We start from the raw sequence: 22,242 nt of genomic DNA on the forward strand, positions 1-22,242 counted from the left end.
GGTTTGACATGGTCGGACCACGATTAGGTTTGGTTTTCAACACACTGATTGTTCATCCTTGAATAGATCTGAGTGAAAAAAAAATCAAATTTTCAAGTTTTTTGGTTTACCTCCCTAGATAATAAGGAGTACTTTTATGCCTCCCAGTGATTTAAAAATAAAATTGGTATGCCAGCTTAAACCATTGACCGTGTCTAAGTCAATGCAAAATGTACCCAAGAGAGTTGTATTGGTACTTCACACCATCCTTCTATACATAAGGATGAAAAGATTTTGAGGAAGGTGTCTCCCGTACATAAAATCAGCGCTGGAAGGCTAAATTGGAGATGTGACTTTGAAGGACTATGTGCATGACAGACTCAAAAGAAAATTTCTATAAGATGGTGTTAAGACCAGTTATACTTCGAGTATAACAAAGATGAGAAGAAAGACTAAGAAAGATAAATTTAGAACAAAAGAATTCTAGAAAAATGTAGGAGTAGCTCCAAAAACGATAATAAGTACTTGGAGAAAATCAATTGAGATGGTTTGAGCATGTGAAACAACATGATTACAGTTTCAGAAACAAGTAATACTGAAATTGAGATGGTTTGAGCATGTGCAACTTAAGGTGATTATAATTCTAGAAAGAAGTAATATTGAAGTTGACGATAGATAAAAAAAAAATAGATAAAGACAATGAAAGTAGATATGAATTCACTCCTAATAATAGAAGACTTGGCTTTGGATAAAATGGAATGAAGGGCACAAGTCATTTCTATTATATTTTATAATTAAGTGAGTAGTCAAATATATAGTCCATAATCAAAGATAAATGTAGATGCACGAAATGGCTCTACACTTTCCTTCTCTTTCAGCTTCGGGGGACCTGCAAAACAGCCCACTCCGACGATCAAGTTAGCCAAATTGATCAGTGTAATGTGTTTAGAGAAGGAGAATTCGAACCTCTTTTACTCATAGTTTTCTTCCTTATATAGGCGTTCAACTTGATCGTTTTCTATGCCACCCCTTGAGGTGACTTGGGGTAGTTGGCTTACTCCCTGACATGTCAGCTGCAGGAGTTGTTGCAACTGCCCTATCACTTCTGAGAAAGTCAGAGTTGGCCTGACATGACGTGGGTTGTTAGAGCTGGCTGTCTATTGCTGGCACGTCTGTCAGGCCTGTCATACCGCTTCACTGGCTGATGGCCTAGTTCCGAGCTTTGAATACATGCATTCGTCGGGGTTAATAAACCGAGCCACGACCTCAAAATCATTAATCTTGGCCCCTGATCGAGCCACGTGTCCGTGCTCAAAATTTTCCCCCACAATAAATAAATCTTTTGATATGCTCTCAAGCTTTCAAGACATTTGGAGTTTTACTTAAAATTTGCATATAAAGCGTGTTGATGTGGAAAAGGATGAAAAGAAAAAATTTCTATTATCATAGAAGGCAAAGTAGCCATTAACATACATTTATCAGTGAATAATAATATTGGTTATTATTTTTCTATTTACAACAAACTACACAGCCATTAACTATAGGTTTGGGCTCGGCGGATCAAAGATGGTAGATTTATATCTGTAGAATTGACACTCGAACTGGGATTGATGCTTCCACTTTCCATGTCGAACACCCACCAACTTGCATTCATTCTGTGCCTAAAATAGATTTGATTCCCTTGGCACCCCAATTCACTACTAGAAAGAGTCATACAACTATTTAGTCCCACAAACAACACGCGATCACCCAAACTTTTCAACTTAATCCACGACGAACAAGATAGATCAAGCCGGAAAACTTCAACATCGTCTACTACGTTAGTTGTTCTTCTTGATATCAAGTAGAACACCAGTATTTCACCCCAAGATTCTACTAAATATTCTCTAAAATACCTGGACATGGTAGATGGAATTGCTTGTCTTACACTAAGTATTGTCGTTCTTGGATAAGAATCAATGTCAATAACCACAAGAGTTCCTTGCAAACTTAACCCATAGAACTTTCCCTTAAACGCAACGATGCTTGCAATTTGAATGGTACATGGTTTATGCATTGAATTCGGATCATGAAGGTTACCTTCTTCTTTTGTCCATAAATATTTTTGTTTAAATCCCGATTTGAAGAACATAAAACCCAGAGGAGAACCACCAGTTATTACCAAAACCGTACAATCGCGAGGTTTGGAAGACAAGACTACGTGTTGGAACGTAACATTGGAATCACATGGTGGAAGTTCCATGTTGGAGATGTTCCCAACTGGATTGATTAGGTAATATTGGGAAGGCTTGGATCCTCTCATTACCAACCAACCATGGGAGGAACCAACACAGTATTTCCAGTTGTATCTATGTAATTTTCTCCAGTATACTTTGCGCCAAGGTAAGGTTAAGGCTAGATGGGTCCTATTATTCTCACCTTCATCGATCGACACGAGGTGCGGATACTGTTTGATTGAATTACACTTTCTTGATGTTGATTGCCACATTTTGCTAACCCCACCAAAACTAATACATTCTAAGAGATGTGGTTGATTGGAGATTAGCTTGAATAGATGATCCGGAAGATCTGGCCATGACCTTGTATTTTCGAAACTAATAGATTCAAAGATATATGGTTGCTTGGAAATTAGCTTGAGTAGATGATCCGGAAGATCTGGCCATGACCTTTTCTTTTCGTGGCTATTAACCTCCGTATTTGATTGCTTCTTACCCTTCTCTTTTTTCTTCTTTCCTTGCTTTTTTGTCTGATTTACTGCCAAAAAAGAAAATTTGTAACTCATCTCTATATTGTTGAAACTACTCCTGCGGAAGAACGACAAAATATAATAATCATAAAATGGAAAATAAAATAGAAAATACATACACAAAAGTTTTGAAGTTCACCCTTTTATGGATTCCATTGATGGAGGCCATTGATTTTTTTTCATTTAGTTTGAAGTTATTATAATTTAGGGTGCCCAACTCAAAACCAATTGGCAATTAGCAGAGAGGATCAAGAACTTATAAGGAGAGAGACAAGGCAATGAGTGTCCGATGTGAGATTAAACACAACACACCCAGCATGTGTGGGCCAAAGCATGTGGAAATATCAATTAAGTGATGTGAAAGAGAAAAAAACCCACTCTGATACCAACATAAGTTTGAAGGTCCAACTCAAAACAAATTAGCAATGGGTGGCGAGCCCAAGAACTTCTAAGGAGAGAGAGAAAGATTAACATATACGGAGTTCTTGATCGGCTATTAAAGACAGATATAGATTTGCCGAATCCTCTGTACCTGAGAACTTGTATGTTCCACCGTGCGTGCCCGACTTACGGACTGTGCCTGAGAAGAAGGTTAGAAATAGATATTGAATTTTGGACTCAACTTGAGCTTGAGACTGAGAAGACAACCAGATATGCCCACTTGTCCCATAAGAATTTTTAAAATTTATTAGTATTTACGAACTATCGTGACAGAACAGCTGAGGAAAAAAAAAACTCTCACTATTATCGTGACGTGACATGTCTTAGAACCACTGATTCTTTTCCTCGGAATACACAACTGCACAAATTTGATATTTATGGAGATGTATATTGTGTATCCCGAGGAAAAAGAATCTATGATTCTAACCCATGCCACGTCAGGGGACGTGTGTAAAGAGGGGGTGTTAGAAAATCACGACTCTACATCCAATGACTAAAATGGTTGGTTCTTATTTTTCAATTTATAACAAAATACACAGCCATTAAACTAGGCTTGGGTATTGGCAGATAAAAGACATGAGATTTATCTGTAGAATCGACACTCCAACCAAATAATGAGACAAATCAAACTGGAAAACCTCCACGTCGTCTACTATGTTAGTTGATTTTCTGGAAGTCAAGTAGATCACCAGGATTTCACCCCAAGCTTCTAATATTCTCTAAAATACCTTGATATGGTAGAGGGAATTGCTCTTTTTGCACTCAATATTGTCATTCTTGAATAAGAATCAATGTCAATAACCACAAGAGTTCCTTGCAAACTCAACCCATATAACTTCCCCTTAAATGCGACAACATTTGCAATTTGTATCGTAGGTGGCTCTACCACAACATTTTATTGCTTTGAGAAATATTTTTAAAACTTACTAATCAAATAATTTTTTTTAGAACTTAATATGTGTTGGTCTAGTGATTTTTCCTATTATTAATACTAAAACCTATTTAAATAATTATCATAGCAAGCAGAATTTTCATAAACATCAATTAATAATGCATTCCCTGATCTACTGATTTTCATTATGTCACGGATATGCCTATGACCTTTAAAGACCATACCCTTATATGGTTCAATTAATTTAGAGAATTTGATATCTGAACTTTTCTTATATTTTCTCAAACCAAACCCCCCCCCCCCTTTATTTGTCTAGGGATATGCAGAATCATAAATCTTTTTCTTGTGTATTATGAGGCAATGATCTATGGCTCTGTGATGGGGGCTTACATGACGTTAGAGTATCACCATTCTTTTTTATAGCAACATGTCAATGAATAAAATTAAATAAAATTACATATTTACAAGTAGTTGTGTCTCTTAATCTCCTCTTTTAGGTACCAAAAAAAACCTCTTGATCCCTCTTTATTGGAGGATAAAGGGAGTGGGGTTTATCATTCTATTTTATTATATAGATATTTTAAGAGTGTTGATAATATGACGGACTTGACACACACTGACGTGGAAGCATATAACTTTTGAAAAAAAGAGAAAAAGTTTCTCTTTTGCCCGTTCTTTGCCCACGTCTTTATTTTTTTAGATTGCAAATCTTTAAAAGGATTATGGGGCCCACATTGACAATCCAACGACACAGACATCTAGATTTCATGAAAATATTCATATTATAAAAAAAAAAAACAAAATTAAAAATAATTGTTTTTCGAACTTGATCCATGGTGTTTAAAATGAACGGTTATCGAGCACCCACATTTAAAAATAAAATTCCACGATGAAAAATAACTACTTTTTTGTTATTTTAAAGTTCATATAATTTTATCCTCTACAACTACAATCCCATTTCATCCAATCATGATTTTGAATGTCACAAGGTGACCAGATCTGAAAGTTTCTGTTTTTCACTATGAGTAGAAGAGAGAAATTCTATTTTTTATTTTTTTAATAAGTTATGTGTTTTTGTGCTAGCGTGCTTCAAGTCCTTTAAGTCCGTCCACCAAAAGTCTGTCAAATTATCAACACTCATGTTATAAAGGAAAAATCTTGGAAGAAAATCAAAATCTCTTGTTCTTCTTCTTTTAATTTGTAAATACGAGAGATCAAAACATTAGTTGACAAAAACATCACTGGTTGATAGTAATCGAGAATCAATTGAGACTTCAATCCAATTGAAAAACGTTTCACTGATGTTGGGTTTGAAAAAGATGATGCAGATCCATGGAAAAAATTAATTATCTCCACCCAACTTTTGGACATTTGTTTAAATATATAATTTGATATAAAAAGTAATATTATTAAATTATGATATTGCTGTCCAATTCCACTTATTTACCGTCAACATTTGAAAAAAAGGAAGACAAAAAAGAGCTGCTATTAAACCCCAACTTTTACTTATTACACCTCAACTTAAATATTTAAAAAAAAAAAAAAAAAAGAAGAATTTTTCTCAAAATGTGCGTTATTTATGTCAAAATTCTGGGTTTAATATATTATTTAGTTTAATTTTCAAAACATGTTTTTCCAATGAATTTATTGATATGACAAAATTGCTAGTATTTTATCAATAAATTTGTAGATTATAAAATTGACGAATTCACTATAAAAAAAACAAAAAAAACATGTTTCGAGAATAAAATGATTAGTGTACCACACTCAAAATTTCGTCATATCCACTCATAAAAAGAAGATTCACCTAATAAAAATAAGTTAAGAATTGAGGATAAATAAAAGGTGGGGTGCCAATAGAATCTCTCTGTCTCTCTTTGTAATGTTGGGGTGATAACCTGAACCAAGCTTTTGTAATGCTTGAATGGTGTGTTTTAATCTTTAATTGAGATGTGATTAATTATTTAAGAAATTGGGGGATGTAATTAGTAAAAGATGGAATGCCAATAGCATCTCTAAAAAAGAAAATTGCACTTATCTTTGTTGGCGTTACGCGTGGGACCTAATTCCTGCCTACTCTTTCTAGTTTCAGACATGTATACAGCTCAGCCTCAGACATGTATAGCATGTATGATGCAGATTCCAGATTCCAGATTCCAGAGTCCAGACAGACAAAAACGCGTCCCCCGTAGAGATAACTGACGCGGTCTCCTCTTTTCGCGATCGAAAAACCAAAATTTCTCAATTTTTCTCCTAAATCTCTCTCACACGCACTTCTTCTTCTCCAAATCTATTTCTTTCTGTTTAGGGGAAAAGGGGAGAGATCGAAGGATCTACAGACCAAAAAAGGCAAATATGGCGTGGAATCGCTGCTTGTCTGCGGTTCTCTTCTTCCTTTGGATAGGCTTGGCTGCATCAAGCTTCATTTCAGGTGTTAATTTAATTTGAAATCCTAGATCTACTTAATTGCTCAATTTGATTTGTGGTCCTTCAGTTTTTATTTTTAATTTCTGATCTCAAATTCGATGGATATTTCCAGGAGATGTCTTCGAATCTCGCGGATCTACCAGTCGGACCCTCCTTCAGGCCAAAAAAAGTAAATAAATCTTTTATTTTTTGTTTCTTTCCCCGTCTAGGATTCAAGGTTATTTTTTGTTTTTTTTTTCTTTTAATGGCCATTGTTTTCTTATATTGTGTGAATATTCAAAATTCAATCACGTACGATAGAAATGCAGGGAAATTTGTTATTTTAGGGTTTATTTATTTATTATTATTATTATGTTGTAAGGTAAGACGGGTTTGTACTTTGTAGGGGAAATTTCAATTCTTTTCGGTTGTTTTGATGGGTTTTTATGAAACATTAGAAAAGGAGAATGATATAGATTGTGATTTCTTTGTGATTAATATGATTCACTTAGGGCTTAAACCCATAGCTCAGTTGGTTTGACACATTGCAAAGCAACTTCGATGCCGTGGATTCAAGTCATCCGGAAAAAAAATGATTCACTAAGTTCGCACTTCGCGTAAGAGATTTGTTTGGCCTCAGATCCTATTTGTTAAGAATGAGTTTTCTAGGGTAAAATTTCCTGGTTGTGGTCTTGCTTTTAGGAGAGAGAATTGAGGATGCAAAATCACAATGTAGAATTCCCCCCCCCCAAAAAAAAAGAAATTTGATAGAAGAAAGTTTTTCCCAGTTGTAGGTTTGATTGGGCTTGGACCCATGCCTCAGTTGGCTAACAAATTGGGTTGTAACTTTGACCTTATGGTTCAAGTCTAGTTTACCAGCCAAGAGAAGTACTAGGCTTGAGTGAGCTCTACCTTTATTAAAGTTAGGTGTATCTATGTGATTTGGCACAGAGGCTTAGCAAAAAAAAATTAGCACAAAACTATATTTCATAAAAATGATTTCTTCTTTATGAGTTGGCACAGAAGTTATTATAACTATAAAGTTGTCTCTTATAACATCTAATTTACATAAAAGATCATTAAGCGTATATGTTATATATTTTCTTTTGATCATAATCTTTACAAATCTAATTGATTTTTCACGACTCCAGCAATCTATGGATCTTCTCCATCTTCTTGTTTCTCTGTGACAGGCCTACCCATCCAATTCTTTTTCTAGTCTAAGGGTTGAGACTTTTATGCTTCTTTTAGTTGGAGTGGTTGTTACAGTCTAGCTGTTGTTTCTTTTTTGAAGGATTAAACCTTGGAAGTATGAAAGAATGAATTTGATGAAAATATTGTGAGCACATGCGTGTGTGGAGAGAGAGTTTAGGTTGATTGGCTACTATTTTAACATGGACAATGTGTTAGAAATAGGCTGCTAATTAGTTCACTTCTCCAAATTTTGTAGAAGAGGCACTGATAAAAAAAGTTGTGCACAACATACCTCTAGGTAAATGTTTGGCTATTAGGGACTCTGCAAATAGCAAATCCCCTTAGAATGCTTCAAATCGTTAATTAAAAACTCCATAAAAAAGCCAAAGCTTTAAGTCAAGTCCATATCTCAATCAGACAGCTTCCTATGGCCAAGGACTCAATTTCTTGAGGCTATGGTTTCCAGTAATCCAATTTACTGATTAAAATGCAAGAGAAGAAGAAATTAACACGCCAATGCATCCAAGTAGTTTATAAATATCTTGACATCCATATATATAGAATTTTTTGTTGTAATATTTAAAAATCCAGTTCGTGTATGCGGATTGCTAGCCAAAAATGTCTCAATTTATGAGTAATACCAGGAAAAAAAATGGCCCGACAGAGAACAGTAAGTCTTGACCCAAAAATCCTTTTTGAGCATGTCTGTTATAGCAACATGGCAACTTTTGAATGGTTGGACATTGTTCTCTTAAAGAATGTTGTATGATCCTCTCCTGTCATCTTTTGCAGGTTGCCCCGTTAACTTCGAGTTCCTGGACTACAAAATCATCACAAGTCAGTGTAAAGGACCTCAGTACCCCGCTAATCTATGTTGTAAAGCCCTCAAGGATTTTGCATGCCCGTATGCTGTTGAGTTGAATGACCTCACTAATGATTGTGCCACAACCATGTTCAGCTACATAAACCTCTATGGGAAGTATCCGCCTGGCTTATTTGCCAGCGAGTGCCAAGATAGTAAGCGAGGACTTGAATGCGACACACCAGCACCTACTGAATCTTCTGATGACAAGAGTAGAGGTCTAACTTACCGGGCTCCCTTCCAGTCCTAATGTTCACAGTTGGCTTCCTTGTGTTATTTGTCCAAATGTTTTGAGTCCCAGATGTCAGTCTCCTCCAAAGTGTGTTTAATTTCTTCAAACCTTCTGAAGATGGCTTTTGAAGGCTGGGTTTTCAGTACATGTATTTTTCTGTATCAAAACCACTAGATCCATTATAGTTGGTTCTATAACGTCCGTTAAGAAACCTCATTGGATTCCTTATTAGCTTCTCTACGGGTTCGGGTAATGTTAATGGCCACGGGACACCTATATTGCTGTTATTTTTGGGTTGTTTCTCCTTCTTGTTCCTTCTTCTCCCCATGTTGTTTGTTCCTTGCTTTGACAAAAATGAGTTCCTGTAGAGAATTGGTAAATTAGTTTCCATTATTATTAAAATGCCACAAAGCATTTACAAATTATGGAACACAATAAAGCATAAATGTACTTGAAAAGTTATTAAGAAAGAAAATATTTACCTTGACACACACACACACAGAGATGAAGTTGATGTATTGGATAGATGGGGAGGAGGGGATGCAGCTTGATAAAAGCATTCATAGACTTGGGCTCCAAGTATGTAATATATGTTATTGCAAGATAATTAAATAATTTACTATTGTAAGAAAAATAAATAATATGGTTGACCGTTAGCTCTACATGTGCTTCAACTTGCATGATCAAATGCTAAGTTATGACGTGAGAGAGAAGAAACTGATAATCAGCACAATTTAGTTTAGTTTTATATCAATGTTTTAAAAACCAACCCATGATTGGAACAAAAATATGTTAAATTGATCAGAATTCAGTTAGCTTAGATGGATTATATTTATATAAAAAAAAAACTTATAAGTATGTGAAAATTTTCCTAAATAATCTTAGAACACCATATCTTGCCCAAATCCCCCGGGTAAGTGTGCAATACCCCACAAACCAGGTAAGCATGGATAAATCCTTGTGGGTGGCCGATGAGGGGGCTTGAACTCTAGATCTCTCCTTTTTTGGAGGGATGCCTTGGCCACTGTGCTCAACACTCTTTGGTTTAAATTATCTTCTTATATGTTGCTAAAAGCATGCATAATATTCCCAAAAGTGAATGATTCTCTAACCAAACCGTGGTTTGACATGGTCGGACCACGATTAGGTTTGGTTTTCAACACACTGATTGTTCATCCTTGAATAGATCTGAGTGAAAAAAAAAATCAAATTTTCAAGTTTTTTGGTTTACCTCCCTAGATAATAAGGTGTACTTTTATGCCTCCCAGTGATTTAAAAATAAAATTGGTATGCCAGCTTAAACCATTGACCGTGTCTAAGTCAATGCAAAATGTACCCAAGAGAGTTGTATTGGTACTTCACACCATCCTTCTATACATAAGGATGAAAAGATTTTGAGGAAGGTGTCTCCCGTACATAAAATCAGCGCTGGAAGGCTAAATTGGAGATGTGACTTTGAAGGACTATGTGCATGACAGACTCAAAAGAAAATTTCTATAAGATGGTGTTAAGACCAGTTATACTTCGAGTATAACAAAGATGAGAAGAAAGACTAAGAAAGATAATTTAGAACAAAAGAATTCTAGAAAAATGTAGGAATAGCTCCAAAAACGATAATAAGTACTTGGAGAAAATCAATTGAGATGGTTTGAGCATGTGAAACAACATGATTACAGTTTCAGAAACAAGTAATACTGAAATTGAGATGGTTTGAGCATGTGCAACTTAAGGTGATTATAATTCTAGAAAGAAGTAATATTGAAGTTGACGAAAGATAAAAAAAAATAGATAAAGACAATGAAAGTAGATATGAATTCACTCCTAATAATAGAAGACTTGGCTTTGGATAAAATGGAATGAAGGGCACAAGTCATTTCTATTATATTTTATAATTAAGTGAGTAGTCAAATATATAGTCCATAATCAAAGATAAATAAATCTTTTGATATGCTCTCAAGCTTTCAAGACATTTGGAGTTTTACTTAAAATTTGCATATAAAGCGTGTTGATGTGGAAAAGGATGAAAAGAAAAAATTTCTATTATCATAGAAGGCAAAGTAGCCATTAACATACATTTATCAGTGAATAATAATATTGGTTATTATTTTTCTATTTACAACAAACTACACAGCCATTAACTATAGGTTTGGGCTCGGCGGATCAAAGATGGTAGATTTATATCTGTAGAATTGACACTCGAACTGGGATTGATGCTTCCACTTTCCATGTCGAACACCCACCAACTTGCATTCATTCTGTGCCTAAAATAGATTTGATTCCCTTGGCACCCCAATTCACTACTAGAAAGAGTCATACAACTATTTAGTCCCACAAACAACACGCGATCACCCAAACTTTTCAACTTAATCCACGACGAACAAGATAGATCAAGCCGGAAAACTTCAACATCGTCTACTACGTTAGTTGTTCTTCTTGATATCAAGTAGAACACCAGTATTTCACCCCAAGATTCTACTAAATATTCTCTAAAATACCTGGACATGGTAGATGGAATTGCTTGTCTTACACTAAGTATTGTCGTTCTTGGATAAGAATCAATGTCAATAACCACAAGAGTTCCTTGCAAACTTAACCCATAGAACTTTCCCTTAAACGCAACGATGCTTGCAATTTGAATGGTACATGGTTTATGCATTGAATTCGGATCATGAAGGTTACATTCTTCTTTTGTCCATAAATATTTTTGTTTAAATCCCGATTTGAAGAACATAAAACCCAGAGGAGAACCACCAGTTATTACCAAAACCGTACAATCGCGAGGTTTGGAAGACAAGACTACGTGTTGGAACGTAACATTGGAATCACATGGTGGAAGTTCCATGTTGGAGATGTTCCCAATTGGATTGATTAGGTAATATTGGGAAGGCTTGGATCCTCTCATTACCAACCAACCATGGGAGGAACCAACACAGTATTTCCAGTCGTATCTATGTAATTTTCTCCAGTAAACTTTGCACCAAGGTAAGGTTAAGGCTAGATGGGTCCTATTATTCTCACCTTCATCGATCGACACGAGGTGCGGATACTGTTTGATTGAATTACACTTTCTTGATGTTGATTGCCACATTTTGCTAACCCCACCAAAACTAATACATTCTAAGAGATGTGGTTGATTGGAGATTAGCTTGAATAGATGATCCGGAAGATCTGGCCATGACCTTGTATTTTCGAAACTAATAGATTCAAAGATATATGGTTGCTTGGAAATTAGCTTGAGTAGATGATCCGGAAGATCTGGCCATGACATTTTATTTTCACGGCTATTAACCTCCGTATTTGATTGCTTCTTACCCTTCTCTTTTTTCTTCTTTCCTTGCTTTTTTTTTCTGATTTACTGCCAAGAAAGAAAATTTGTAACTCATCTCTATATTGTCGAAACTACTCCTGGGGAAGAACGACAAAATATAATAATCATAAAATGGAAAATAAAATAGAAAATACAGACACAAAAGTTTTGAAGTTCACCCTTTTATGGATTCCATTGTTGGAGGCCATTGATTTTTTTTCATTTAGTTTGAAGTTATTATAATTTAGGGTGCCCAACTCAAAATCAATTGGCAATTAGTGGAGAGGATCAAGAGCTTATAAGGAGAGTGACAAGACAATAAGTGTCCGATGTGAGATTAAACACAACACACCCAGCATGTGTGGGCCAAAGCACGTGGAAATATTAATTAAGTGATGTGAAAGAGAAAAAAACCCACTCTGATATCAACATAAATTTGAAGGTCCAACTCAAAACAAATTAGCAATAAGTGGCGAGCCCAAGAACTTGTAAGGAGAGAGAGAAAGATTAACGTATACATATGCAAACCTCCACAATAGCCAATAAGTTAGAGAAGGTAGAAGGCATCAAACCCATTAGTCACATCATGCCATTTATAAGCAGTAATATATAAATTCAACTCAACCCAAAGAGGCAAACTAATTAGACATGATGAATTAAATATATTAGTGCTAATAATTTAACAAAAATTAAAACCCGACTGTGGAAAAAGAGAAAAATATTGTCGAATAAAATACCTGTAAAAAGTGGTGGCATGGTTCTTGTGAGAACGAGAAAGATTGGAATTTTAAACTCCTAGGAGCAATCTACTCAACTTATATAGAGTTCACAGGCCTGCGCCTGCCCTTCATACAAAACTGTATTTATTTTGACCAAAACGTGTATATTCTGTATGGATGTTACCCAGAATTCACCTTTTCATCCTTTTCTTTTTAAATAATAATAATCATATAAAATAATTTTTTTTTTCAAAATAATATCTTATAATTTTATTTTCAACCTGAAATAAATCCTATATATACTTTTGGCTTTTATTTGAGGTTAAAAAGGTAAAATCTAGATGTGACAACTCAATGATATCTATCTTGGTAAAAATAAATAAATACCAAAATGGATATATGACTTTTGATAAAAATATTGAAAAAAAAAAAAAAAAAGTTGAATTAGTAATTTTGACCACCCGCCTAACCATTTTGAAAATCTTGCCTAATAAAAATGTGTCCAATGGTACTTGAGACCTTTTTTTTTTCAGTAATTAAATTATGAGAGGTACGTGGCAGAATGTAGAGGATCCTGATCATTCAAACGCGCACTCGCTGCCAAGGACTTTATGGGAACGGGGGGTCCTCTTCCTTGGCTCTCAAGTTAATGTCTGGGCTTAGGTTTGGGCTTTTTATGGTTAAATTTTCGCAGGCACAGTGGTGGGCTGACACGGAGTTCTTGATCAGCTATTTAAGATATATATAGATTTGCCGAATCCTCTGTACCTGAGAACTTGTATGTTCCACCGTGCCCGACTTACGGACTGTGCCTGAGAAGAAAGATAGAAATAGATATTGAATTTTGGACTGAATTTGAGCTTGAGACTGAGAAGACAACCAGATATGCCCGCTTGTCCCATAAGAATTTTTAAAATTTATAAGTATTTACAAACTATCGTGGCAGAACAGCTGAGGAAAAAAAAAGTCACTATTATTGTGACGTGACATGTCTTAGAACCACCGATTCTTTTCCTTGGGATACACAACTGCACATATTTGATATTTATGAAGATGTAGAGTTGTGTATCCGAGGAAAAAGAATCTATGATTCTAGCCCATGCCACATCAGGGGGCGTGTGTAAGAGGGGGTGTCAGAAAATCACGACTCTACATCCAATGACTAAAATTGTTGGTTCTTATTTTTCAATTTATAACAAAATACGCAGCCATTAAACTAGGCTTGGGTATTGGCAGATTAAAGACATGAGATTTATCTGTAGAATCGGCACTCCAACCAGGCTTGATGCTTCCACCTTCCGTGTCCAACAACCACCAATCTCCATTTTTATGCCTAAGATATATTTGAATCCTTTGGCATCCCCGATCACTACCAGAGAGAGCCATACAACAATTTAGATCCACAAACAACACGCAATCTCCCAAACGTTTACCCTTAATCCACAAATAACGAGACAAATCAAGCTGGAAAACTTCCACGTCGTCTACTATGTTAGTTGATTTTCTGGATATCAAGTAGATCACCAGGATTTCACCCCAAGCTTCTACTAAATATTCTCTAAAATACCTTGATATGGTAGAGGGAATTGCTCTTTTTGAACTCAATATCGTCGTTCTTGAATAAGAATCAATGTCAATAACCACAAGAGTTCCTTGCAAACTCAACCCATATAACTTCCCCTTAAACGCGACAACATTTGCAATTTGTATTGTACGTGGCTCTGCCACAACATTTTATTGCTTTGAGAAATATTTTTAAAACTTACTAATCAAATAATTTCTTAGAACTTAATGTGTGTTGGTCTAGTGATTTTTCCTATTATTAATACTAAAACCTATTTAAATAATTATCATAGCAAGCAAAATTTTCATAAACATCAATTAATAATGCATTCCCTGATCTACCGATTTTCATTATGTCACGGATATGCCTATGACCTTTAAAGACCATACCCTTATATAGTTCAATTAATTAGAGAATTTGATATCTGAACTTTTCTTAGATTTTCTCCCCCCCCCCCCCCTCCCCTAGATTATTTGTCTAGGGATATGCAGAATCATAAATCTTTTTCTTGTGTATTCTGAGGCAATGATCTATGGCTCTGTGATGAGGGCTTACATGGCGTTAGATTATCACCATTCTTTTTTATAGTAACATGTGTCAATGAATAAAATTAAATAAAATTACATATTTACAAGTAGTTGCGTCTCTTAATCTCCTCTTTTAGGTACCAAAAAAAACCTCTTGATCCCTCTTTATTGGAGGATAAAGGGAGTGGGGTTTACCATTCTATTTTATTATATAGATATTTTAAGAGTGTTGATAATATGACGGACTTTTGGTGGACGGACTTGACACACACTGACGTGGAAGCATATAACTTTTGAAAAAAAGAGAGAAAGTTTCTCTTTTGCCCGTTCTTTGCCCACGTCTTTATTTTTTTAGATTGCAAATCTTTAAAAGGATTATGGGGCCCACATTGACAATCCAACAACACAGACATCTAGATTTCATGAAAATATTCATATTATAAAAAAAAAAAAAACAAAATTAAAAACAATTGTTTTTCGAACTTGATCCATGGTGTTTAAAATGAACGGTTATCGAGCACCCACATTTAAAAATAAAATTTCACGATAAAAAATAACTACTTTTTTGTTATTTTAAAGTTCATATAATTTTATCCTCTACAACTACAATCCCATTTCATCCAATCATGATTTTGAATGTCACAAGGTGACCAGATCTGAAAGTTTCTGTTTTTCACTATGAGTAGAAGAGAGAAATTCTATTTTTTATTTTTTTAATAAGTTATGTGTTTTTGTGCTAGCGTGCTTCAAGTCCTTTAAGTCCGTCCACCAAAAGTCTGTCAAATTATCAACACTCATGTTATAAAGGAAAAATCTTGGAAGAAAATCAAAATCTCTTGTTCTTCTTCTTTTAATTTGTAAATACGAGAGATCAAAACATTAGTTGACAAAAACATCACTGGTTGATAGTAATCGAGAATCAATTGAGACTTCAATCCAATTGAAAAACGTTTCACTGATGTTGGGTTTGAAAAAGATGATGCAGATCCATGGAAAAAATTAATTATCTCCACCCAACTTTTGGACATTTGTTTAAATATATAATTTGATATAAAAAGTAATATTATTAAATTATGATATTGCTGTCCAATTCCACTTATTTACCGTCAACATTTGAAAAAAAGGAAGACAAAAAAGAGCTGCTATTAAACCCCAACTTTTACTTATTACACCACAACTTAAATATTTAAAAAAAAAAAAAAAAAAAAAGAATTTTTCTCAAAATGTGCGTTATTTATGTCAAAATTCTGGGTTTAATATATTATTTAGTTTAATTTTCAAAACATGTTTTTCCAATGAATTCGTTGATATGACAACATTCTGATTTTAATATACTATTTAATTTAATTTTTTAAACATGTTTTTCCAATGTTTTAATCTTAAATTAGGATGTGATTAATTATTTAAGAAATCGGGGGATGTAATTAGTAAAAGATGGAATGCCAATAGCACCTGTAAAAAAGAAAATTGTTACAGCCAGAGAGATTGCCCTTATCTTTGTTGGCGTTACGCGTGGGACCTAATTCCTGCCTACTCTTTCTAGTTTCAGACATGTATACAGCTCAGCCTCAGACATGTATAGCATGTATGATGCAGATTCCAGATTCCAGATTCCAGAGTCCAGACAGACAAAAACGCGTCCCCCGTACAGATAACTGACGCGGTCTCCTCTTTTCGCGATCGAAAAACCAAAATTTCTCAATTTTTCTCCTAAATCTCTCTCACTGTCTCACACGCACTTCTTCTTCTCCAATTCTATTTCTTTCTGTTTAGGGGAAAAGGGGAGAGATCGAAGGATCTACAGACCAAAAAAGGCAAATATGGCGTGGAATCGCTGCTTGTCTGCGGTTCTCTTCTTCCTTTGGATAGGCTTGGCTGCATCAAGCTTCATTTCAGGTGTTAATTTAATTTGAAATCCTAGATCTACTTAATTGCTCAATTTGATTTGTGGTCCTTCAGTTTTTATTTTTAATTTCTGATCTCAAATTCGATGGATATTTCCAGGAGATGTCTTCGAATCTCGCGGATCTACCAGTCGGACCCTCCTTCAGGCCAAAAAAAGTAAATAAATCTTTTATTTTTTGTTTCTTTCCCCGTCTAGGATTCAAGGTTGTTTTTTTTTCTTTTAATGGCATTTGTTTTCTTATGTTGTGTGAATATTCAAAATTCAATCACGTACGATAGAAATGCAGGGAAATTTGTTATTTTAGGGTTTATTTATTTATTATTATTATTATTATGTTGTAAGGTAAGACGGGTTTGTACTTTGTAGGGGAAATTTCAATTCTTTTCGGTTGTTTTGATGGGTTTTTATGAAACATTAGAAAAGGAGAATGATATAGATTGTGATTTCTTTGTGAGTAATATGATTCAGTTAGGGCTTAAACCCATAGCTCAGTTGGTTTGACACATTGCAAAGCAACTTCGATGCCATGGATTCAAGTCATCCGGAAAAAAAATGATTCACTAAGTTCGCACTTCGCGTAAGAGATTTGTTTGGCCTCAGATCCTATTTGTTAAGAATGAGTTTTCTAGGGTAAAATTTCCTGGTTGTGGTCTTGCTTTTAGGAGAGAGAATTGAGGATGCAAAATCACAATGTAGAATTCCCCCCCAAAAAAAAAGGAAATTTGATAGAAGAAAGTTTTTCCCAGTTGTAGGTTTGATTGGGCTTGGACCCATGCCTCAGTTGGCTAACAAATTGGGTTGTAACTTTGACCTTATGGTTCAAGTCTAGTTTACCAGCCAAGAGAAGTACTAGGCTTGAGTGAGCTCTGCCTTTATTAAAGTTAGGTGTATCTATGTGATTTGGCACAGAGGCTTAGCAAAAAAAAATTAGCACAAAACTATATTTCATAAAAATGATTTCTTCTTTATGAGTTGGCACAGAAGTTATTATAACTATAAAGTTGTCTCTTATAACATCTAATTTACATAAAAGATCATTAAGCGTATATGTTATATATTTTCTTTTGATCATAATCTTTACAAATCTAATTGATTTTTCACGACTCCAGCAATCTATGATCTTCTCCATCTTCTTGTTTCTCTGTGACAGGCCTACCCATCCAATTCTTTTTCTAGATTAAGGGTTGAGACTTTTATGCTTCTTTTAGTTGGAGTGGTTGTTACAGTCTAGCTGTTGTTTCTTTTTTGAAGGATTAAACCTTGGAAGTATGAAAGAATGAATTTGATGAAAATATTGTGAGCACATGCGTGTGTGGAGAGAGAGTTTAGGTTGATTGGCAACTATTTTAACATGGACAATGTGTTAGAAATAGGCTGCTAATTAGTTCATTTCTCCAAATTTTGTAGAAGAGGCACTGATAAAAAAAGTTGTGCACAACATACCTCTAGGTAAATGTTTGGCTATTAGGGACTCTGCAAATAGCAAATCCCCTTAGAATGCTTCAAATCGTTAATTAAAAACTCCATAAAAAAGCCAAAGCTTTAAGTCAAGCCCATATCTCAATCAGACAGCTACCTATGGCCAAGGACTCAATTTCTTGAGGCTATGGTTTCCAGTAATCCAATTTACTGATTAAAATGCAAGAGAAGAAGAAATTAACATGCCAATGCATCCAAGTAGTTTATAAATATCTTGACATCCATATATATAGAATTTTTTGTTGTAATATTTAAAAATCCAGTTCGTGTATGCGGATTGCTAGCCAAAAATGTCTCAATTTATGAGTAATACCAGGAAAAAAAATGGCCCGAGAGAGAACAGTAAGTCTTGACCCAAAAATCCTTTTTGAGCATGCCTGTTATAGCAACATGGCAACTTTTGAATAGTTGGACATTGTTCTCTTAAAGAATGTTGTATGATCTTCTCCTGTCATCTTTTGCAGGTTGCCCCGTTAACTTCGAGTTCCTGGACTACAAAATCATCACAAGTCAGTGTAAAGGACCTCAGTACCCCGCTAAGCTATGTTGTAAAGTCCTCAAGGATTTTGCATGCCCATATGCTGTTGAGTTGAATGACCTCACTAATGATTGTGCCACAACCATGTTCAGCTACATAAACCTCTATGGGAAGTATCCGCCTGGCTTATTTTCCAGCGAGTGCCAAGATAGTAAGCGAGGACTTGAATGCGACACACCAGCACCTACTGAATCTTCTGATGACAAGAGTAGAGGTCTAACTTACCGGGCTCCCTTTCCAGTCCTAATGTTCACAGTTGGCTTCCTTGTGTTATTTGTCCAAATGTTTTGAGTCCCAGATGTCAGTCTCCTCCAAAGTGTGTTTAATTTCTTCAAACCTTCTGAAGATGGCTTTTGAAGGCTGGGTTTTCAGTACATGTATTTTTCTGTATCAAAACCACTAGATCCATTATTCTTTAATTAAGTTGGCACACGAATTTAATTTTTCTATCAAAACATCCCTGCTAGATCTGATAATACTACTGTATCAGAATGTAATTTATATGTTTGTTTTGCATTATCAGTTACATACATATTAGGAGTGCATATTGGGCCCTGAATCAAATCCTACCTCAACTAGAAGATGACACCATACATAATCTCGTCCTCTTCATCATCATCAAAGCTTTATCCTAAAAACCTGGCCTCTTCTTAATTAATTAATTTATTTTTATAGATCTACTAATTGAATTTCACTCAAACATTATGATCTGCAATACTGCATATAGTTAAGGTCTGTGGTAGTTCCCCTCAGAATCTCATTGGAAGTTTGGTAGGGGCACATCAATTCTATTTGTCAGCTATGAGGACTAGGACCAAATAATATCCATGATTATGACTATTGCAAACAGACAAATAATTGTGGTATTGGATTTGGTTTGTGTGGTTGTGGATAGCCTTTAGACTGGGTGATGCAAATACATTATAAAGAGAAACAAATATCTCATGAAACCTTTCAATATTGTTCCAAATAAACAGGCCAAAGCTGAATGAGTTTGTAACTTCAATCAATGGAGAAAGAAAGAGATGCCACTGATGTACTTGCAAGAACACTCTATGTAGCTTGAATATTATTCTAACAATAATCCTTACCACATGGACTCTTCTCCCTCTCTCTTTCTTCTTCAACCAAACAAATTATCACCCACTGCAAGCCCCAGAGCCACAACTCCAGCAAGAATACCAGGCACCATCTTCTTGAACGATAAATGCCAGACCTTACAGGAAGTCAGGCAATTACATGCCCAATTAGTTGTTTCTGGCCTTCTTGCTCGCCTTCCAACTGCTGGAAAGCTCATCGAGTCTTACCTGTCGATGTCTCACATTTACAGTGCATCATCAGTTTTCAATACCATGAAGTCACCTGATGTATTTGCAAATAACACCATGATCAGAGGTCTAACGATGGGTAACCAACCTTATGATGCACTCTTACTTTATAACAATATGTTAGTAAGTCGGCTAATTCCTGATAATTACACTTACACTTTTGTCCTCAAAGCCTGTTCCTGTTTAAGTGCACTTTTCGAAGGTAAACAAGTGCACTGTCAGATAATTAAGGCCGGCGTATCACCAGACACCTATGTCCATAGCTCGTTAATACATATGTATGCAAATTCAGATGGTCTGGACATGGCACAACGTGTTCTCGCATTATTCCCCGAAGAGAATACACTTGTTAAGAATTCCATGATCTCTGGGTACTTGAGACATGGCTGGATTGAAAAAGCTAGAGAATTGTTTGATGGTATGAGGGACAAAGATGGTGCGTCTTGGAGTGCAATGGTGTCAGGGTACACAAAGAATGGTATGTATGTTGAAGCATTAGGTTTCTTTCGAGAAATGATGGTTTCCGGGGTCCCACCAAATGAATCAACTCTTGTGAGTGCACTCTCTGCGTGTGCTCGACTAGGGACATTTGAACAAGGTAGATGGATACACATGCATGTTGATAGGATTGGAACTAACGTAAGTCTGATTTTGGGTACTGCTCTTATTGAAATGTATGCCAAGTCTGGCTGTATAGATAGCAGCTATGAAGTCTTCAGGAAAATGCCTAAAAGAGATGTTGTGACATGGGGAGCTATGATTTCAGGTTTTGCAATGCATGGGCAAGCTGAAAAATGTTTTCAACTGTTCGACGAGATGGTTGTTGAAAATATCCATCCAAATGGAGTCATCTTTGTTGCCATCTTATCTGCTTGCGCCCACGTCGGATATGTGGAAGTGGGGTGTCACTATTTCAATCAAATGGTACAAAACTATGGCATAAAACCGGCCATTGAGCACTATGGATGCATGGTAGACCTCCTCGGTCGTGCTGGGAGGTTAGCAGAAGCTGAAGAGCTCATTGTGTCAATGCCAGAGGATCCGAATTCTGTTATATGGGGTGCACTACTGGCTGCTTGTAGGACTCACAAAGACCTGAGAAGAGGGAAACGTGCATTCAAGTGCTTGATTGAACTTGAGCCTATATCTGGCGACCGCTATAAACTTGCAGGACACATGTTTGCTGCGACTGGAAAACAGGAGGATGCTGTTAAAGTAAGGAAGTTGATCAAGGAGAAAGAAATGGAGACTACCTGTGGGTCTAGCTTTATCGAAGTAGATGGCATCGTTCATGAGTTTGTGGTGGGAGATACCAATCATTATCAGGCTAGGCAGATCTACGTGATGTTGGAGGAGATCAAAAGAGGATTAAATAAGGCTGAGTTTGTTGGAAGGAGGTAAGAACTGTTGTTAGACATAGAGGATGATTGGAGGAGATCAAACGAGGATTAAATAAGGCTGAGTTTGTTGGAAGGAGGGAAGACCTGTTGTTAGACATAGAGGATCATGACGAAGAGGCACCGAGTGGTAATTGTGAGAGATTGAACTTAGCTTATGGTTGATTACTCAGTACAAAGTCAAAGAGCAGGAATGTCACTCTGCTATCAAATTTATGTCAGAGGGGACTTTGAGAGTGAAATACTTGTTAGGGATGTGTTATAACCCCAAAGAGAGATGGGATTATAAAGAAGGGAGCCAGAGTGAATGCCACTACAAAGTGGGCACCAAGGGCATTAGTGGAATGAACTACCTAGGGGACCCGAAAAGAAAGTATCATAGTGAAACCCGGCATAGAGTGGGCCATCATGAACATTGGCTGCGGAATGTGGTGGCATGTCATGATCTCAAAGAGATTAGGGACTTAACTTTCTGCACTACTAGTATCTAAGTATTTTGGTTTATTATTTAGGTTCGTACTGGATCGTTTTGTGGGGAATATTCTGATAATATTAAATATGTTCAAATATTAATTTTGAGCCCTACTTCAACCAGATTGATCAGTATCAACTCATCAGTATTACAATTTTTAGATTCCAAGAAAAATGAACTCTTTCCACTCAGGCTTTGACCATTCAGAACTATGCTTGCTGTATGGAATCATGATGAAGGGAAGGAAATTTAA

At 35.7% G+C, this 22,242-nt stretch overlaps 4 protein-coding genes across 4 annotated transcripts; 3 read left to right on the forward strand and 1 right to left on the reverse strand.

The window, feature by feature from the left end:
* Positions 1–1,390: 1,390 nt before the first annotated feature.
* LOC147411840 (uncharacterized) lies at positions 1,391–12,829 on the reverse strand. The gene is made up of 2 exons (XM_086432480.1): positions 10,890–12,829; positions 1,391–2,860 (listed from the first exon to the last, which is right to left on the reverse strand). Exons 1-2 carry the CDS (start codon positions 12,018–12,020, stop codon positions 1,514–1,516), a joined length of 2,478 nt encoding a protein of 825 aa, XP_086288606.1. The 5' UTR covers positions 12,021–12,829; the 3' UTR covers positions 1,391–1,513.
* LOC147411841 (GPI-anchored protein LLG1-like) lies at positions 6,189–9,039 on the forward strand. Its single transcript, XM_086453011.1, has 3 exons — positions 6,189–6,489; positions 6,598–6,654; positions 8,451–9,039. The coding sequence occupies exons 1-3, from the start codon at positions 6,414–6,416 to the stop codon at positions 8,768–8,770; spliced, it is 453 nt and encodes a 150-aa protein (XP_086309137.1). The 5' UTR covers positions 6,189–6,413; the 3' UTR covers positions 8,771–9,039.
* Positions 12,830–16,551: 3,722 nt separating the features above from the next.
* On the forward strand, positions 16,552–19,247 carry LOC147411842 (GPI-anchored protein LLG1-like). The gene is made up of 3 exons (XM_086453030.1): positions 16,552–16,765; positions 16,874–16,930; positions 18,719–19,247. Exons 1-3 carry the CDS (start codon positions 16,690–16,692, stop codon positions 19,081–19,083), a joined length of 498 nt encoding a protein of 165 aa, XP_086309156.1. The 5' UTR covers positions 16,552–16,689; the 3' UTR covers positions 19,084–19,247.
* Positions 19,248–19,395: 148 nt separating this feature from the next.
* LOC147411843 (pentatricopeptide repeat-containing protein At2g20540-like) lies at positions 19,396–22,111 on the forward strand. The gene is made up of 2 exons (XM_086453024.1): positions 19,396–21,517; positions 21,598–22,111. The coding sequence occupies exons 1-2, from the start codon at positions 19,887–19,889 to the stop codon at positions 21,680–21,682; spliced, it is 1,716 nt and encodes a 571-aa protein (XP_086309150.1). The 5' UTR covers positions 19,396–19,886; the 3' UTR covers positions 21,683–22,111.
* The last annotated feature ends 131 nt before the right edge of the window (positions 22,112–22,242 follow it).

This window comes from Akebia trifoliata, chromosome 1 (genome assembly GCF_017979445.1).
Source record: "Akebia trifoliata isolate Shusen 1 chromosome 1, ASM1797944v1, whole genome shotgun sequence".
In the NCBI taxonomy this organism is placed as follows: Eukaryota; Viridiplantae; Streptophyta; class Magnoliopsida; order Ranunculales; family Lardizabalaceae; genus Akebia; species Akebia trifoliata.

Excerpts from the sequence above, each read along its gene's own strand:
- LOC147411841 (XM_086453011.1), top strand. The coding sequence starts at position 6,414 with ATGGCGTGGAATCGCTGCTTGTCTGCGGTTCTCTTCTTCCTTTGGATA. Across the intron at positions 6,490-6,597 it reads TGCATCAAGCTTCATTTCAG|GAGATGTCTTCGAATCTCGC; the intron begins GTGTTAATTTAA and ends GGATATTTCCAG. Across the intron at positions 6,655-8,450 it reads CCTCCTTCAGGCCAAAAAAA|GTTGCCCCGTTAACTTCGAG; the intron begins GTAAATAAATCT and ends CATCTTTTGCAG.
- LOC147411842 (XM_086453030.1), top strand. The coding sequence starts at position 16,690 with ATGGCGTGGAATCGCTGCTTGTCTGCGGTTCTCTTCTTCCTTTGGATA. Across the intron at positions 16,766-16,873 it reads TGCATCAAGCTTCATTTCAG|GAGATGTCTTCGAATCTCGC; the intron begins GTGTTAATTTAA and ends GGATATTTCCAG. Across the intron at positions 16,931-18,718 it reads CCTCCTTCAGGCCAAAAAAA|GTTGCCCCGTTAACTTCGAG; the intron begins GTAAATAAATCT and ends CATCTTTTGCAG.
- LOC147411840 (XM_086432480.1), bottom strand. The coding sequence starts at position 12,020 with ATGTCATGGCCAGATCTTCCGGATCATCTACTCAAGCTAATTTCCAAG. Across the intron at positions 2,861-10,889 it reads GCCGAGCCCAAACCTATAGT|ACTTCAAAACTTTTGTGTAT; the intron begins TAATGGCTGTGT and ends ATAAAAGGGTGA.
- LOC147411843 (XM_086453024.1), top strand. The coding sequence starts at position 19,887 with ATGGACTCTTCTCCCTCTCTCTTTCTTCTTCAACCAAACAAATTATCA. Across the intron at positions 21,518-21,597 it reads GCTGAGTTTGTTGGAAGGAG|GGAAGACCTGTTGTTAGACA; the intron begins GTAAGAACTGTT and ends TGTTGGAAGGAG.